General features: G+C 31.1%; 1 protein-coding gene across 2 annotated transcripts; it reads right to left on the bottom strand.

Moving 5' to 3' along the window:
- Positions 1-1388: 1388 nt before the first annotated feature.
- On the bottom strand, positions 1389-19294 carry LOC144843623 (putative sodium/potassium-transporting ATPase subunit beta-3). 2 transcript variants are annotated; one of them, XR_013612268.1, is made up of 7 exons: positions 19096-19294; positions 6929-7057; positions 6404-6514; positions 5902-6086; positions 5644-5739; positions 2588-4615; positions 1389-2545 (listed from the first exon to the last, which is right to left on the bottom strand). XR_013612268.1 is itself a non-coding variant. In XM_078700493.1 (6 exons), the coding sequence occupies exons 1-6, from the start codon at positions 19214-19216 to the stop codon at positions 4343-4345; spliced, it is 915 nt and encodes a 304-aa protein (XP_078556619.1). In that variant the 5' UTR covers positions 19217-19294; the 3' UTR covers positions 1389-4342. The 2 variants fall into 2 exon arrangements, 1 of the variants encoding a protein (XP_078556619.1); XM_078700493.1 differs by having other exon boundaries at positions 1389-4615.
- Positions 19295-21359: the final 2065 nt, after the last annotated feature.

Consider the following 21359-nt stretch of genomic DNA (forward strand, 5'->3'; position numbering starts at 1 on the left):
AATTTGGTCATTTTTCTAAAATTTTCCTGTACTATAGTACAGGGATTTTTTCAAAAAAGGCCAAAATATTGACTTTTTAAAATTCAATTATTTTGCAATAATATTGCCATATATTGCGTTATCATCATCTTATATAGTCATAGTAACCAGTTTTGTCAAAAAATAAAAGGGTCGAAATTTGGTCATTTTTCGAAAATTTTCCTGTACTATAGTACAGGGATTTTTTCAAAAAAGGCCAAAATATTGACTTTTTAAAATTCAATTATTTTGCAATAATATTGCCATATATGCCCATATATTGCGTTACCATCATCTTATATAGTCATAGTAACCAGTTATGTCAAAAAATAAAAGGGTAGAAATTTGGTCATTTTTCTAAAATTTTCCTGTACTATAGTACAGGGATTTTTTAAAAAAAGGCCAAAATATTGACTTTTTAAAATTCAATTATTTTGCAATAATATTGCCATATATGCCCATATATTGCGTTATCATCATCTTATATAGTCATAGTAACCAGTTATGTCAAAAAATAAAAGGGTCGAAATTTGGTCATTTTTCGAAAATTTTCCTGTACTATAGTACAGGGATTTTTTCAAAAAAGGCCAAAATATTGACTTTTTAAAATTCAATTATTTTGCAATAATATTGCCATATATGCCCATATATTGCGTTATCATCATCTTATATAGTCATAGTAACCAGTTATGTCAAAAAATAAAAGGGTCGAAATTTGGTCATTTTTCGAAAATTTTCCTGTACTATAGTACAGGGATTTTTTCAAAAAAGGCCAAAATATTGACTTTTTAAAATTCAATTATTTTGCAATAATATTGCCATATATGCCCATATATTGCGTTATCATCATCTTATATAGTCATAGTAACCAGTTACGTCAAAAAATAAAAGGGTCGAAATTTGGTCATTTCTCAAAAATTTTCCTGTACTATAGTACAGGGATTTTTTCAAAAAAGGCCAAAATATTGACTTTTTAAAATTTTATTATTTTGCAATAATATTGCCATATATGCCCATATATTGCGTTATCATCATCTTATATAGTCATAGTAACCAGTTACGTCAAAAAATAAAAGGGTCGAAACTTGGTCTTTTTTATAAAAAGGACAAATATCGATGTTTTAAAATATGTAATATTAGTAGGGCACGTAGTTCGATCTGCGCGAAAACTTTGGCCTTGTGAAAAGCAAGCGTTCAACAGCCATATTCACTAGGTCGTAATAAGGTCGCAGCAAGGTAATAATGAATAGTACTAATTAGAGAGTCCAGGTTCATTAGGCGTGTAAACCAGTAGTAGGCCCATGTTATAATCACAGTAATCTGATTCACCACAATACATATACAAACAAACGCAGTTTATTGAAACCATATATTGGTAGTGATGTTTAATAATTCTAAAATCAATTTTGAGATTTAACAAACCAGAATAGAACAATTTCTTAAATAAAATATTAGTGATTCTACTTGTGGAGTTCAATTCACTTGTGATGCGATCGGTATGTAAATATTGTGGTATGTATAAAGATGATTTTGCACGATCAATACACTATTAACATTGGTATCGCCACACACTACACAGCTATTCGCAATTAGCAGAACTTGCAATTTGGTGATTTTGCCATTTGGTGAAAAATGGTTGTTGCAACTTTGATGGTTGTTATGTTGTTCAGATTTCAGCGCATGAAAGCACATTGTGATCGCACACAAAGCAAAACATTTTGGCTTACTTATTACACAGTTTAATCATAGAGTAATATTACTCCATACAACCTAAAAGTAGTCTTCCCCTAAAAATAACCACAAAAGTCATACACATTATAAATCAACATCAATAAAATCATTTTTGTTTTCCATTCTACCTTTGATTTACACTAAGAAAAACCACAACATCTAGAAAATGTCCCAAGCATTAACATCAAACATTGCTGTAGTATATTTAGTATAAAATTAAATGTGAATATTTTTAATTACATAATTTTCTACATTGATTACATCCTTCTAATAAACCAAACATTTTTAATGTTAATATTTTAACATATTTCAACATTGCAATGTTAATATTTTAACATATTTCAACATTGTAATGTTAATATTTCAACATTGTATGTTAATATTTTAACATATTTCAACATTGTAATGTTAATATTTTAACATATTTCAACGTTTAATCTATTTATGGTTATTTTTAAGGGGACAGTAAATACCATATTAAGAAATGACATGTTTTGTACCATTGTTTTACAAAGTTGTGAGACTGTATATATTCAAATAGATTAAGCCATCCTACAAAATATTGAATAAAATGTATTATATAATACACGCAAGACCTAGTACATAATACTGACAAACAAACTTATTATTATCAATTAAAATATACAGGGCTTACCAGCAAATTAGCCGTAATCATTTTAGCTCATGTATTGTACTAATAATTAAAATTGACTGGTTAACTGGTTAACCAGGTTAACAGAGTACTGTCAGACAAACGTAACTTATGTATCTATTAAGTTTTTGGAGTGTTGTTTGCCTTATATAGACATGGATTTGCCTTATATAGACATGGATTTGCCTTATATAGACATGGATATGCCTTATATAGACATGGATATGCCTTATATAGACATGGTGTTAAGTACAAATAAATGCCGAGTCATTTCAACAGGTTATATGCAGAAGCTATTTGGAATACTACTGTGTCAAAGGTCATACAGTATAGATACTATATGGCCATACTACTGTGTGAAAGGGAGCTTACAGTATAGATATACTATGTGGCCATACTACTGTGTGAAAGGGAGCTTACAGTATAGATATACTATGTGGCCATACTACTGTGTGGACAGGAGCTTACAGCATAGATATACTATGTGGCCATACTACTGTGTGAACGGGAGCTTACAGTATAAACATACTATGTGGCCATTTTTACATCAATAAGCTTTACTCTAGTTTCAAATATAACAATGATCAATGATACAATATAAGTATACGCTTTCAAAATTTAATCAAAGCATTAATTCTTTAAAACAAAAAATTATTTTCTAATTTTTAATATGGCGACTGATATTTTATTTAAACAATGAAGAATCCATTTTACTGTTAACATATTGCTATACAATACTTACTTGTAACATTCAAAACAACAGACGCATACTTGATTAGTCAGCTCAAAATTAATTATCATTTTTACAAATTCTCATGGTTTGATAAATGCTAAAAAAATTACAACATTTAAATAATACACATCTTTCTTACTTGTAATATGTAATCTTGGGAAAAACATTTTTAAATTTGTTAAACTATAGATGAAAAAAATATTCAGGTTTTGAAAAACGTCTAAACTAACCTATTCTAAAAAGTGCTGCCTATTACACGGCGCCATGTCCATATAAAATTATACTGTAGATGAAATGAAGAGGCTAAATGCGGATACCGATATTAACACGACTACATGTCCATATAAAATTATACCGTAGATGAAGCGAGGCTAAATGCTGACACCAATATGGTTTCCTTTTCTTTTTTTACAAATATCTTATATTTTTTCAAGATATGACTAAAACTTTATTTTAATAAATTTTGTAAACACCGAATTTGAATCAAGATTTAATACAGATTATAATGCAATATATATCTTGGATCATAATGTCATCTCAAGTTGAGGTATACATATTAAACTAACTCCCTATACAAGGTAACACACCTTTCTTTATTCAGCTACTTTCGAATCGTTACACATCAATAAACACGCTCTGCATAGATTTCAACTAACAAGATCCGATTATGTTGTTTGGGGTTTCATTTGATTCAAAACAGGGAATACACGGGGGTTATCATATTTGGTATTTAACGGGACAACTTCTTCTTCTGACACAGACGACAGATGAAGACAAGGTCTAAAAGGTTTTATTCAATTTTTTATATTTTTTTTCTTTGAACTTTTTCAAAATATTGATCAACCAATTCTAAGGCATTTTTTGATTGCCAACACAACCCTAAAGACTAGGAAGCAACCGAGTGTGACAATCGTTTGCACATGCTCACAAACATTTAGAAAGCTTCCTAATACGCTGAAATGTTTAATTAGATCAGAGATAGGAAGCTATTACATCTGGTTTTAAACAAGTTTGGGTTTTAGTCTAAACTCACTCCTTGTGCTTATTCTACCATATCGAAATAAGAAAAAATAAACATTAATTTGAGTCGAGTTATTAATAACTAATGACAAGTGCAGATATTAATGACACTGTGATGATATCAATGTGTTCCTTCTAAGTCTTTAGGGTTGTGCAGGCAATCAAAAAATGCCTGTTATTTGCTGTTATTACTTTGTATTGATGGTCAAGTCTAACCTAAGTTCTGACGGAAATCCTGTGTCGAACAGCCCAGTACCGGGGGTGATGTTGGCAGCATAACTTTTGCACACAAGTCTAACTTCAGTGTTCTTCTTAAAGAGGCTAAATCGGACTGCTACTAGAGGCGAAATGTAATCATTCTTGTATTCGTCATTGGCGGCGCCCAAGTACGGGTAATATTTGAACGATATCCCCGCCTTTGGTGAGATTTCAGTATTGTTTAGTTGGTAACTTTCAGCTTTCTGTAAAATACATAACAAAAAAATAGATAATGCATCTAGAATCATTTATTTACTCTCATACTAAACTAACAGTTGCCTCATAAACATACATTACTGCAGTAAAAAAAGTAGTTACTGCAGTAACTGCAATAGAATAAGTTTGACATGATCCCTTATATTATATAACAATAAAATGTAATAATATAACAATGTATGGTCTAAATAAAATCCAAAAAAATAATAACATTAATAACGTAAACATGGAATGTATTAAACATGTTTAAAAATTCATTGCTTTTAAAAAACAACCCTTAATAAATTACGTTATAATATGAAAATCAGTAAATTTACATATAAAGTAGCAAGCGTAAGCTAAGTATAGATTTTAGTCACCTGGAATACATGACTAATATGTATAGAGGAAGTGAAACGCTGGCTAGTAATTTCTCTACTTGGTCATACTACAGTTATGGTTTGTGGTTTAGCTATGCTACGCCCAGATCAAAACTAGGCTAGTCATCCTAAAACCTCCTTACAATTACTCTCACATTCAGGTCATAGTTGGTGTCTCATAATAAAGTATTTGAACGCTGCCTAATGTACACAGCTTTTGTTGTCTTATGTCACCCTCATTAAATAAAGTTTAATACAAAAAAAAATTTGTTTTCAAATACTAGTGTTCTAAATACTTATATTATATTAATAATATACCTACATTAATAATGCCTTGTCTACACTTTATGTGATAAAAAAAATGTGATGTGCCTATTGGACATGATGATATCATGCCACTACCATATTTGGGCACATCACACTGTTTTATGTCAAACTAGTTTGGTAGTGTAGACAGAGCTTTACTCTTACACTCAGATCATGTCTCAAAAATGTATTTGAACGCCGCCGCATGCACACAGCCTTTGCTGTTTTACGTCACCCTCATTAATTCAAGTTTTAATACAAAAAAAATGTTTAAAAAATGTATACCAATGCTCTAAATACATTAATGTGTATCCTTAATGGTCTTTCAAAATAATAAAAAAAAAACTTACATATACTTCACATCCTATTGTGATAAAGTTCTTCATATAACCAGCAACATCTGGAGCATCACCCTCGTCGTAGTTTTCGGGTTCCCATCCCCAAACCTGTCGATAGAATAACACCATATTTTGAAACAATAACTTTTCATAATTAAGTTTTCACAAAAGTGCAATCACTTGTGATCGTTACATTACTTGAACCACGGAATATTGTAAAAAGATCTGAATATATACATTTTTTTTAAATAGCAAAAGAACAAAACTAACCCTATTTAGGCCAATAAAAATACATGGTGTCCCCAATTTGTAACCAAAATCGTTGTCTGGATTACACACACCGTCCCCAAAAGCCTCCTCGATATCAAATTCACAAATTGTGTCTCTATCATTTGGACGAACACCGCCATCAGTACAATTTACAGCATCACTATTTTCCATATTGTCTACATACTCTGAAAGTGAATGAAAAACAATTGCTACTGGTGCTTACATTCAGACTGTATCAGCAATGGTAGCTAAATACAGTGTTACATGGTATTAACATCCAGACTGTATCTGCAATGGTAGCTAAATACAGTGTTACATGGTATTAACATTCAGACTGTATCTGCAATGGTAGTTAAATACAATACATGGTATTAACATTGAGACCGTATCTGCAATGGTAGCTAAATACAGTGTCACATGGTATTAACATTGAGACTGTATCAGCAATGGTAGCTAAAATTTACAGTATCAGTAAATTGATATAGTATTAATTAGTACTTACGATTGTATAGCTTTTTCATCGGCTTTGTATATTTTTCATATGATCCTGCATCATTCATATTAAATCTTATCATATTTATTTTCTCTTCTGGTTGAGGTATCTGATATAATCCTAAAAAAAAAGCACCATATATAAATAAATAAATAAAAACAACAACAAAACAATTTAATCATCAGGAATATTGGTTTTGGATATGAGTGTAGTATTCTGGTTGTAGCAAGGCGATCTAACAACAGAATGCTGAGCTCCAGAGATCAAAGGGTTTATCTGTGGCTGCAACACGATCAGTTCCACGCCCCTTAACAGACACTGCGCGCCGCTGAGAATGGGTCCATAGTACAGTACTGTTGGTATTTATCACAGCCAGACGATGAAAGTTCCTATCTTGGCAATGTCGGTTTATGCTAGGCACAAGCTAGGCACGAAATAGACTACACAAACCAAAAGTGTTGTTAGTCTATGAGTGCTAGCTTACCTGGATAAACCAACATTGCACGAAATAGAGTATGATTAACAACAACCTACCTGGTGTTCCAATATAGGAGGTCCATTTTGGTTTATCTTCAGTAATGGTCTGCAAGAATACTATTAACATAATAGCCCAAAAAATGGCTAAACAGGCGTAAAACACCAAGTAGAACAAGCTAATTTGAGCTGTGGACGAGAACAAGAAATAAAGTTATAAAAGATATGTAATTTACATAGTTCTTAATAGTTTATCATTATCATTGCCATCAATCGTAAACGTGGAGATAGGCGGATCTGAAACCAGCTTAATTGCGCCAGTCAAAGATTGTCTGGGACAATTGGGCCAGCATGAGGATGTGCGGTACGGCCAGCCCAAAGGAGTACGGGACAAACACTAGCTTGTATGACATATGGATGGCAGAGAGAGGCGGATCTGAAACCAGCTTAATTGGGCCAGTCAAAGAGTGTCTCGGACGATTCGGCCAGCACAAGGATGTGCGGTACGGCCAGCCCAAAGGAGTACGGGACAAACACTAGCTTGTATGACATATGGATGGCAGAGAGAGGCGGATTTGAAACCAGCTTAATTGCGCCAGTCAAAGATTGTCTGGGAAAATTTGGCCAGCACGAGGAAGTACGATACAGCCAGCCTAAAGGTGTCCTGAACAAACACTAGATTGTATGACATACGGGTGACCTTCTCAGTAGGCCATCATGTAATGTTTTTTTTTATGTATTAACTGGCAATAAGGACAAGATACCTCTATGGCATTTCAAAGACTAAATGTAAGTGAGACTAAATGATGTCTAATTCATACATTAAAATCCTACTATTCATAAAAGCTACTCCGCTGAGATAATCATAATTAGTCATTATAACCTTGATCATGCCATTACTAAATGTATCACTACATCTAACATAGTCACAACCAGATAGTGTTTTTATACTAATGCTAAAATGGAATATGATTAACATTACTACCGAACTAGCTATGTAACCTACTTCAATGCAACACATATATTTCACTTCTCCCTCTGGGAGAATTTATTACTACAGCGAATACGGTCAGTAATTAACATTTTTCTTAAAATCGATAGAATTTTAAAATTGTTGCAGATGTACAGAAGTTAAGTAAAATGTTTGAGACGCTAGAATTCTAACAAGACACAACCAGCAAATGAGATGCATTGGAATGATTACTCTATGGCAACAAAGTGCATGTTGTACACTAAACAATACAAGCCAATCAAAGCACCAATTAGGAATATAGCAGTGATTACTCTAGGCTACACCTTTCACTCTATAACAGCATCATTCATTTTAGCTTACATGTCGTACTGACACAACATTTTACAGGCATCTCAGTTAGTAGATCAAAACATTTATTAATTTACATTGATTCATGAAGAAATAGTAATTTTTGATACCAACAGCGTTGTCACTTATTCATTAATTTACCTTTTGGATTTAATAATAAGTATAAGTAAATAAACTTATAGTATCATTTCTTGTTTATTGTTGTCTGTTCAAAATATAAACATTCTTTTCAGCCTTAAAAGTATTAAGCAAATCATGAAATAATTATTTATACCAAATTTTTCCAATGTCGTTTTCCTGTCAAAAAATGCGCAACAACCACTGTCAGGACTTTCCATAAACATTCATAACATTCTTAAATGAGTGACATGACATTTAAAAAGTACATATTAGAACATATTTAATGTTATGTATATTGATGACATTCAATGGCAAATGACTCAAAATGGCCGATTTCAAGGTAAATTAATTATGAATGGGATTCGTCGACAGAAAGCCATACAATTATCTCGACGACTTCATAAATGCTCGTCATACAAGGTATACAGTATCAACAGATAGCATCAGTCCCCAGCATCTTAATTCTATCATCAAGTCAATTGATTTGGCGGAATTTAAAGGTACACTGGAATAGTACAAGCTTAGTGTATCAAACACTTCGCTAACCTTCAATAGGCATTTTTTCCCACACCACACTTTCAGGATTTACCAAGGGTGTCTTCAGTAGTATGTGCCTTCCACATAATAATAAAAAAGGTCTCATAACTGTCGTATTCGAATTGGAACTTTCGTTGTCAATGCAAGCTCTTTCGTTGAGAACAAAATACTCCGTTAAATAAGTACTCAACGGAAAAACTGTACTCAACGGTGAAAGTCCCAATCGAAAACGACAAATGACACATACATGTGTAGAGGAGGGTGATACGGTTCAATTGCATTGTGGGTATATTCAATTGCGTACAGTACAACTGTATATCTTATTTCCTACAAGATTCAGTAGAATTTTCAGTACACAATAATAAAACAGCAAAGGTCTAATAGTCTACATATAATAATGTAAAGGAGGGTAATACAGTTCAATTGCATTGTGGGTAGATTCAAATGCGTACAGTACCACTGTATATTTAATTCTGATACAGAACCTAAGACCTGAAATAACTAAGTCTTACAGAGCTAACGAGAGAAATTTTCAATAAAATTTAGTTGAGTCATTGTCGTAGATCTTGTTCATTGTTGTACAAGTGGACGACAGCTAACTACATTCTGCTGCTCGTTAAGAATAGCTTAACTACCAAACTAATGTGTTGTATTATTAATCCTCAAGATGATAGTTGTAAACAGAGTAAAGCAAATCTGACAGTATTTTTACCTGATGTATTACTATTAGCATTTTTAGGACATTTGAGATATGCTTGAGATAATGATATCAAGTCATGAATATTCATTTGATATAATTAATGAAATGTACTGTATATATAGATGTCATTTAGTGTGTACTAAGAAAGCCTATGAATATTCATTTGATATAATTAATGAGATGCCAATTGGTGTATACTGAGAAAGCCTATGAATATTCATTTGATATAATTGATGAGATGCCAACTAAAGAAAGCCTTATAATCTAATACTATAGTATATAGTAGAAATGTACAGTAATAATTACTAAGCATAAAACTTACGATTTACTGTACACAACAACCCAATGTATAAAAAAGCGAGACAAAATGATATACAATATATTAAATCAAAATATATTTTTTGGAACACAAAAATACTGTACAACCAAGAAGACAATATCATAATTTGAACATTATTTTTTTTCATTATATTTATTATAAATTCAACAAACCCATATCATAAATAAAATATTCTGTGAATGAATTAGTGACTAACTAAAATAACCATTTGAAACTAAAAGCAGGTGGGGACACCACAGATGTGATTTTCAATAATCAATATTAGTCATTACAATATAAAACAAATCTTCATGTACTGTATGTAATTGAATGTTCAGTTCATTAAATAATTGCATTTGGTCAACATTCAAGTATATACCACCAACTTCATAATGTAATTTTCATGATTTGATGTGTGGAATTTGTAATGAGCTTAGCGGTACAGTTATGTTTGCTAAAACAATTCCACTACAAAACTAAAATGGTAAAATAATGTTTTTGTAGTAATAATCAAAATAATATTTGCAAATAAGATTTGTTAATTACTGATGACTGCAATTTGACTGGAATCTATGACTGATGGGTGGAAGTGTAATAAGATGACAACATCAAATTTTAATACCTTCTTGAGCAATTATTAATTGGACAAAATTGTAATTTGACACCCAAAGTTTACTTGTCAAAATGACAACCTGTGTAAACATGGAATTCAACATCAACATTGATTAATTCCGCAAAATATCAAAAAGAAATCCTTGAAGAATAAGAATACCACAGCAAAAGTCAATACTATGACAGCATACTTGTCGTCATAGTAACAATCCACGTACAGTAATTTTATGAATGAAAGGACAGAGTCTACTATATGAATTACAAATTTAAAATAAACACCTAAAATCTATATTGAACTACCTGTATGGTTGTATCATAGTACTTAGTACTATTATAATGGAAATTAATTATTGAAAATTTGCTTATACAGTATACTAAATTATAAATAAAAATTATAAATTTATAATTAATTGTAATTTGTGTAACCGAAGTTATTGCTTGAAAAGATGGAACATGGTGAGGTCAAATCTTGGTAAGATCAAATAAATCTAAATCGTGACATTCTAACTATTTAGATCCCCAAGAAACATACATTATAGTTATACTGTAATTTTTAACTTGGACAATTTTACTTAATAATTTGTGGGAGAATAGTTCCAAATGCACTGTGTATACAGTATGTGGAATACATTTTATTTTAGCATAAATAAAAAACAACACTGGGAAAAACCTAGTCGAACCCAAGGCTCAAATTATTTATATTCCAAAAGTGCATGGTTCTAGTTTCTACAGCAGCTACAGTAAACAATTTGGCACACAGCTTTCAGACAAAAATACCAAAACATGATGATCCACTGGTGGTGCTCGTAAAACCACTTAGCTGTAAACTAGTAATTTCACCCACCACCTCACAAGGGTCAACCTACTCCTAGTGACCTGTTAACCTCTGACCCAATTGATAGGTAAATTCAGGTATTTGTAATCCTATTCATGAACAGTAGAAGGTAATAGTAATTCATCCAACGATCTACTTATCAGCTTTTGTGTTTGCTTGCTTCACCTAATTCTACAGCTTGGTCAAACAATACACGCTGTTCCTGATTGAATACAATTTGGACAATTCAAGTGAAGCTATTTACTACAGCATACACCGGCATTCTAGAAAAGCCGCTGCCTAATCTTCCTTTAACTAGCGAATAACAAAACCAAATAAACAATATTTACGGACTAAAGTACGGTACTTATCAACCAATCTTTATACTAAAGTTAGTCTTCAGATTTTCGGATTTTTTCAGAAATACCTGCACTATTTTTACATTCAATTATTTATAATAATAAAGTATTTTATTAATAAATATTTATGAATATTTAGAAAAGTATAATTTATTATAAATACGTGTAGTGTAATAGTACAACATTTAACAGTTTTTCCAGTAAAAAAATATTGATTAATTGTGCAAAATAATTTAAAAGACATAATTCCAAACACTAAGCTACATTTAAAATTTGTGTTCCCATCAGCGGCGGAATCATGCTACATTTTAATGATTCAAGTGATACGATTGGCTCACCATTTGCTAAGCTCTTAAAATATAAAACATGACATCACAAATACCTGGCTCAATAAAATAACACTCGTTCACATTTTTAAAACATCTTGACGCTACCAAGAGTATTGCTTTTTTTCTGCTGTCAGTGGTAAAATATTTTTCTAGTCATTAGAGACTGAATTCTTACGACATAATAAAAATCTTAATGAGCTAGTGGTGGGTGCTGAATGTATGCACAGCAAGTCTACAGGATGATGTATGCTTATGACATCACAGGGTAAACACAAGGTTTTTTCCTACTTCTTCAAACACATCGTATATTGTACTCATACTAATATATTTCCTAGCAGAAACTACTGTTTATTGTGTAATATCAAAATATATTACAATGACAATTACTATAACTGTGACAATTCATATTACAATAACATTTAAATTCAAATGCAACTTACCCAATGGAATACCTTAGAAATTAAATGATTTATGTTTTTAAACAATACTTTAATTGTAGATAACAATTTTTTACAAAAACTACAAAATATGCATAAATCTAAAATGTACTATACAGTACAAATGTGTACATATAATTTATTTATTCTTTTCCTAACAGTAAACTCATGGTTCAAACACACAACACATTATTTACTGTAAATTATTGTGATAAATACCAATGTCATATTTAGTTCTGTTTTGTAATCAAAATATTACAGAATATCTTGTAAAATGATATTTAAAAATCCAGGGTCCGTTTAAGAACAACAACCCTGGGAATATGCAGTGAATGAGTTAAAACAACCTGATTGCATTCTTCTCAATAAATAGACAGTTTTATTATAAATAATTCTTAATAAGTTCTGAATAAGCTGAAAATGCATTTGTCCTAGATGTGTATGATTTAATGTTGTAACGTCGATATAATCAGTATTTTTGTAATATAAAATTACTAAATCATTTTATAATACATGTGACAGAAAGTTGTGACCATGTTACTACATGAACTACATTACAGAGTTAAAGGTGTAAATCTCACTAGCAATGAAAAACAGTAATATATTAATTGTGATTGCAAAAAGAAGAACATTCCAATTACTATGTGGAATTGTTCATATTTTTTATATATTAATTTGTTTCAATACCTCTCTTAAGCCCTGTCTACACTATCAAACTTTATGTGACCAAAAAAGTGTGATGTGCCCAAATATAGTAATGATATGCCCAATATGGTAGTGATATCACATCATCATGTCCATATTTGGGTACAGTACATCACATTTTGTTGTCACATAAAGTTTGATAGTGTAGATAGAGCTTTAGGTCCACTTTGAATTTTAATTTAGATGCTTATTTTTTTTTAAATAATTAAAACAACCACCACCACCAGGAAGTGGAATACATTGTTTGTTAAATTCTTCTACTGTATGACATGACAAAAACAAGTTGAATGAGAGCCAACAAACAGGATTTCATTCAGTAGTTGAATGGTGTGACAATCTATTGTAGAATAATTCTAAGCCATGATGAAAGGAAAGCTTAGAAAGTAAATCACTATGCAGAACACATATAATGTAGGCGTGGCTTGGACCCACATAACTTATACAGTAGGCGTGACTTGGACCCACATTAGCATATAAAGTAGTCGCAGCTTGGACCCATGTTAACATAAAAGTAGGCGTGGCTTGGACCCACGTTAGCATGTAAAGTAAAGTTTTTGGTACAACAATTTTTTGGCAAATTTCTACATAGCCACCAGGCAAATTATTTTCACCTACTGTACTAGGTCTAAATCTATCTTTTTGCTTAAAAATATCCTTTTCCTTATAAAAATCCTAGCTATGGTTAATAGAGAAAAACCACCGCTATACAATCAAGATTCAAGAATGACTTGATTCAGTATACCCAGAGAGAGATGGCACTTGGGTACCTAAGTACATGTAACCCAAGATGATTTAAAAGATGCAGGTCAGTGATCAAAGTACACTAACCAGAATTCACTGGGACAAAGGTTACTATAGTTGCTGTTCTCACAATCTACAACCTTTCCCATCACTAAACTTTTAGTACAAACTTTAACTTCTCATTAGGGAATGTACGATGTCAATAAATCTCCCGCAAGCTTTTAAAATGTACTCCATGTCAAATACAACCCAGTCCTACTAAATATTTACAACAGTGGTAGTTATTTAGTAATAAAAAGATTTTTTTTTTCTGTTCTTTTTATAGAACCTGCAAATTTAATCTAACACTTAATAACTCTATCCAGCATGTCATTGCTAAAGTACACAAGATAATAACGTCATTGCAAAACGCAAACAAGATAACAAAATTGACAAATTTCTTGAGGTAAAGATTTCATAGTAAAGATGGCGACGACGACAAAATGTAGATGGCATATTTGAAAAAAACTACCTTAGGATTCTTTGGGTGGGGTATTCTGTTCATAGGCCACATCAACAAACTACTCTACTAATAACAATTCAGCAGGTTTAACTAATGTACATGAGAAGAAATATATTCAATAGGTAAAATTAATATTCAATAGGTAAAATTAATATTCAATAGGTAAAATTAATATTCATAAGTTAACATATTCATTAGGTAAAATTAATATTCAATAGGTAAAATTAATATTCATAGGTTAACATTAATATAATATTCATTAGGTAAAATTAATATTCAATAGGTAAAATTAATATTCATAAGTTAACATTAATATAATATTCATTAGGTAAAATTAATATTCATAAGTTAACATTAATATTCATAAGTTAACATTAATATAATATTCAATAGGTAAAATTAATATTCAATAGGTAAAATTAATATTCATAAGTTAAAATTAATATAATATTCATTAGGTAAAATTAATATTCAGAAATATTATTCAAAATGGTAAAAATGTATTCATTACAGTTAGGTAAAATTAATATTGAATAGGTAAAATTAATATTCAGTAATTATTCATAAGGTAAAATTAATATTCAATAATTGTTCATCAGGTAAAATTAATATTCATAATAGGTAAAAATATATTCATTATTAAGTAAAATTCATTAATAAATATAATAAAAATGTATTCATTTGGTAAAATTAATATTCATTAGGTATTTATGAGCTACAGTAATAAGCATTCATACAAAGTAGTAGTAGGATAATACAATTGATGCTGACATCATCAGCTGTTAGTGCACATCAAAGGGTTTCACCTGTGCTACTGCTTGGAAGAGGAAGAGGATGGGGAATATTTACTGTTTCCTCTCTACACCATCAATCACATAACATCCATTATGACACCAAGAATGATGAGGAAATGAATCAAAGGTGAACAATTACTGGTATAATTTCAATGTTCATTTGAATGTAATAATAAAGAATCATCTAAAGAGCAATAATAAATTAATGTTGAATAATTCATTTGAATAATATATTAATAGGGATTGGCTTGAAAGTTTGGAATATAATATTGTTAATTCATAGGAGACAGTATAAATCAATGAAGAAGATCCCTTTTAAACCAATTGAACATGTTAATAATATATAATTAGCCTGCCTCTGGATCATCATTTAAATATTCCAAATAGAAGTAGGTACAATTTATTTACGTTCACTTAAACGTCATCATGGTATACATTATTGATTATTTTCAGCTAGCAACTGACTGACCAATCTGGAATAAATGTTAAAATGTTGATTTTATCCAATTAAAAATAGCTACACTCAAATCAATTTGTAATAAATTAAACATAGAGTATGCAATATATTTAAACTAGTAATACACCGTAATAATAAATGGTAGTCTTATAATAGTGCCTAATACAATGAATACCAGCCTACCCAAGAGCACTAAAAAAAGAAGCCCATGGGCTTCTTTTCGAGGTTTTAATAGTAAGCGCTTGTAGTACCTATAGGTTTAAAATATGTATGTATTGTATGTGTACAACTGTACTGTATTTAAAATATTTGTTTTTGTATTGTACATACATACATAGTTGTTGTAATATACAAATTTATGATGGTTATGAATATATAATTTGTATACTACCTACCGTGTATACAGTTGGTTGAATTGAATAACCTAAACGTGTCCATGAATTAATAGCTAATTATGTTGTAATACTAATAGACATAATTACAGTGCCCATTATAAATGTACATCGTACAGTAAGCCTACATCAATTCATGATTCATTAATGTTTTAAGATCATTTGAGAACACCATTATGTTTCCTCATGGTGTTTTGTTTACATCTTAACACTCAGTCATGTGACAGTTACGTTAACTGTTTCGCTTCTCTGAATCAGGTGATAAATTAAGGCATGTCTACACTATCAAACTAGTTTGACAAAAACAGTGTGATGTGCCAAAATATGGTAGTGATATGCCCAAATATGGTAGTGATATGACATCATCATGTCCATATATGGGCACATCACATTTTTTTGTCACATAAAGTTTGAAAGTGTAGACTTTAGACTAGATATATTAAACTGGCTCATCATTGTAAAATTGAAAGTACAGTAATGGTTATGAAATACAAACAAGTAATTGGCCCATACTAAAGTACACACATCATAAATCGCAAATACAGTACCGAAATATGTATGAAAAAAAAGAAATTTTTTTTTAAAAACAAAAAATAAATGCGGAAAAATAACACATGTTCACAAGGGTAATTGATTAAGAACGTGAGAAGGAAACTCAACTATGTGGTGTACAGTAGTATACAAACAGTACATTGGAATTATATACAGTTGAAACCGGTATTTTTAGGCACAAAAAACACTTGTTGTTGCAAGGAAATAGACGAATGAGCACAGTTCAGTCATATCCCTTTACTAATATCCTCAGCTATCAATGAAAATCCTATGTTGCAAGGTCAGGCAAACACTAAAGACTTTACACAGTACAGAATAAAAACCACACAATTAACACTTATACCAGCACACTGTATCTTTACACAGGGTTTTAAGAGGTTTATAAAATTTCAGATTTAATAGGTTTTGGTAAATACAGCTACCAGTACTGTCAGTTATATTCAAATTTAAGTCATAAAACTAGTGCTATCTTTGTTCACAAGAAGGTACAGCACACTACTTTGTAGGGTAGATTATGTTAGCGCTGCAATGGGTACAACAGAGTATAAACACACTCTGAAACCAGGAAAGACAACTGGCACTAGAATTTGCTAAACCCTCCAAAGTTACCGGGATAAAGCATATCAGTATTCCTATAATCCTTTTATAATAATTCAAGAATTAAACACATAATGTTCTCGGCTAATAGTTCATAGGTCATGTCACTTTTAAAGTCAGCACATTTTGTACACAATGAGTTGCGAGCCATTCAGTCTATCATACAGTCCATCTACCATGTTAATCAATACTTCATAACTTACTGTAAAGGTCAATTAATCATTCTGGCAGAAAGGTCAATTATTAACAGCACTGTACCTGCTATAATATTAATAGCAGTTAGTAGTTCATATAATTATCAATATTAAACATGTATCAAAGATGATTATAAAGGCAACAATAGTGTAATTACTAAAGTTGTCAAATTTTATGTAATAAATTAAATAATATAGTACATCTTTTTTTTTTATTACGTTTTGTAATTAGTAGCAAAGGGTAAACATTGTCAATTGGTTTTGTTGCTTTATAAAAATAAAATATTTTTTTGTCAACAGAAACATCTTAATTTTCAATTAATGTATTGCTAATATGTTATACTGCATTAAACTATTAATTTATCTCTCATCATTTTTCTAGCCTCAGCAGGGTTACGTTGCTAAACGAACTTGTGTGGAATTTGAACTTTTAGGATGCGATGCTACGACGTAACACGACTAGTAAATTGTGATGTAACATCCATACATTTGACAGGTGTAACAATTAACATACAAGAAGCAGTTACTAATGCACTACTGTAGCTCAGTATATTATTACACTGTACTATTAAAATATTAAATACTGTGGTACATAAATTAGTTACCATATTTATTATATTTTTTGCTTTGTGTATTAAATTTTATAACAATTTTATCAATTTCAAAAATAGTTGTACTGCAACATAAAGAATATATTACCAAATTTCAATTATTAAAAACAATATCTCTCCTCAAAGAGCGATATATAACACATTTTGTTTTTGTGGACATTCTTATATTCATAAATAATGAGATCTTACTTAGAGTAAATGACAAGTTCTAGTTCAATTTTATATACATATTCAATATAGCCAGTTATAGCGCAATAAATCATTCAAAAATGAAAGTGGTCACATGATCAAGGATAATGTAGTCTACTTATGTTAGTTGTTACTTTCAGGATTAATAATTCAACAGGAATATGGCAGACAAGTAACAAACACAATCACATGACATCAACGTAGTCTCTCTAGTTTGAAATTTGTTTTACTTGTTCCTCATACATAGGTAGGAGGATCCAGAATAGTCTGCCTGGGTGGCGACCATTGTTAGATGAGGCACAAAACTTTAAAAAAATGTTAATTGTGTAATATCAAAAGTGTGCTGTATGTATATATCGAGTACAGAATATTATTAATATAAATAATAAATATAAACACAAATTTAAAAAACAAATTCCAGATTAAATTTGCCTAATAAGGTAGGCTAGTGTAGCACCTAAAATATCACACCCCTACTACTACTACCAACTTTACTTGACTAAGCATAAGTAACCACTACACTTGTACAACTTAACCTAGCTAGCTAGGCTTAATACATTTTGGAGTCAGTCCAATTTTACCGGCTTAATGTCAAAGTTCATTGGAAAATTTCATTTCTAGGCCGGTGAGTAGGCCTAGTCATCTTCCGCAAATAAATTAAATTTAAATGTGTGCCATCCAAATATGTTGATTGTAGAAGATACTCTAATAAAAATAAACAAGCTGAAATAAAATCCAGGTAGAAATCGGTTCCCATAAAACGCCTAAAAACTGAATTAACTTGACACGTAAAATACCTAATCGATATCACGATAGCAAATAATGGACAGTGTTTAAACAGCGTCGAGGTCACCACTGTGTGCCCCCGGTTGATCGTAGTACGATAGACGGTCCATCAACCGGCTTCTCACTCGGTCCGCCGGTAGCTGCCCTACACTCACTTACCCCAGCTTTTTCCATTCCTTCCAAGCACCGTTTTTTCTTCACTGTTCCACAGGAATTTCCTAAAGGAATTCCATTGTATGCTCGCTTTTTGCAAAAATGTCAATTCGTTTTCTTTTCCCATTATTGTGATGTTAACTTTCGTGGCTCAAGAGCTGCACTACAATCTATTTTAACGCGTGCACCAAAGAAGGAATTAATATGTATGAGCCTAATATCCCGGATGTGGTTAAAATAAAAGAGGGCGTCATCTCTGTAAACAACAGGATACGAGACCAAAAAGTACTGAGTTCGTAAAAGTTCTTCGACATGGGTTTTAAATTAATCTATATTTATTTTGTAGGGCCTATACAGGAAGATGACAACACTATGTAATTTAAATTGAATAATTGTTTTCCATATGCTTTCCATATTTGTGTTATATGAAAAGACTAAACATTGCTAGAAGAGACAATAATGAAAAGGAAATAGTAGTATAGTATTAGTAGTAGGCCTAGATAAAAATTAATTTTAAATTTATCATCGGAAATTATCTTTCAGATGTGTTAAACTAAGCATGTCAACACATTATTTAAATTAATTATTTTTTTAAAATCTCGGGCTAAAGAATAAATAACACATTTAGTTTAAATGTATTTGTATTTTAGGGCCAGACAAAAAAACGGAATCGAAATGGGTAAGTAGTCTAATTATGCAAAAGGACGACGAAATTACAGAAATGAAAAAATGTATTTAATAGTCATAGTCATAAGTAGTTATTATAATGATGACCAATAAATTCAAATAAAAAAAACATAAATGAAATATTGTTTGAGAAGTTTCGAATTTCGTTTTGCCATCCGCAAGGACTTCCCTTCTGATCCTATATTGGTAGGATAAGGAAGTCGTAGAAACAAAGCATTGTATTATTTCTTTTACACTTTCTTGTCGCAATCTGAGTAATTACATCTATGTTTCCGCAACAACGGACGAACTAAAAATAACACACAACTGTGATATTATTCGGATCTTCTTTTTTTTTCGGCCTTCTAAACTTTTTTTGACATTTAATGCCCTACATCCCCGATCACATGAACATTTACCACTTATTCGGTAGCTCATTCATTCATGTAAATCGTCATTTCCCTCCAACCAATTAATATATCATCATCGTATCATAATATCGGCATAATTAACATATGATACAATTTATATTTTGTTTTCGGTCTGTGTTTTATTTGTTTTTTTATGTGTTATATGGCAATACTGTAACGTACAGTGAGAGTCAATAAAGAATTGAATTGAATCAGTTATCGTCATAATCATTACATCATCATATTTAAAATTGTAATCTAAAACAATACGCAGAATCCTTCATTGTCACAACATTCTTTCATTTTCGGAATCTAAATATAGCATCAGTGGGCCTATCGACCGATTCTGTTTTCTTTAAACTTTCACTATCAGCGATAAAGTAGATGATAAAAATAAAACACCGCGGCCATATCGTATCAATATACTGTACAATGTATTTATGGTTAGTACGGTCAATATACAATTTAAATGAAAACAAAACAGCCGAGGGCTTATTACATCGCCATGGCAACGGGTGGTAGGATCAGAGGGTGAATAATCATGAAGAAATATTACTCCTCTATGGTTAAACTTTCGGTAACCATAGCAACTTATGTCACTGGAGTATAGAGGCATTTATAAAAAGGGGCACTTATAATTCGATAATATATTGTCGTTACACATTATATCGTTTATCTTCTAACATGTCAACATTGTTTTTTATTGCAATAATGTATGTTGTTTGTTTATTTCAATGTTATTTATTATGTATGGTCCCGTGTGCGATTTTTTCCCGCGCATAAGTTGGGGATCCCTTGTGAAAGATAGCCGAACTACTTCCTAAATATAACTAAACCTAACCCTCTAAATAATCTATTCTCTCACTATAAAGTAAAAGAAGTAGCTCATGGGATTCGAACCCCATACATCGTAAAGTTCATAGTGTAATACATTATCGAATTCTTACGGATATGACTAATGAATATTCATGTTTATTTTGTGACGTTTCATGAGGGGTCCCCAACTTATGTACGAAAAGAAATATCGCGTTCCGTGTATGGTTTAGTACCTATGCATAGACAAGGCTAAAGAGTAAACAAATGCAGTTACTGCAGTTACTGTAGCAGAATAGTCATGGTCCCTGAAACATTCTCTGTCTTTAAAATAGTAATACACGTCACATGCAAATACCGTAACAAATAAATAAACTACAA

Source organism: Antedon bifida, chromosome 5, assembly GCF_963402885.1.
Source record: "Antedon bifida chromosome 5, ecAntBifi1.1, whole genome shotgun sequence".
Lineage (NCBI taxonomy): Eukaryota > Metazoa > Echinodermata > Crinoidea > Comatulida > Antedonidae > Antedon > Antedon bifida.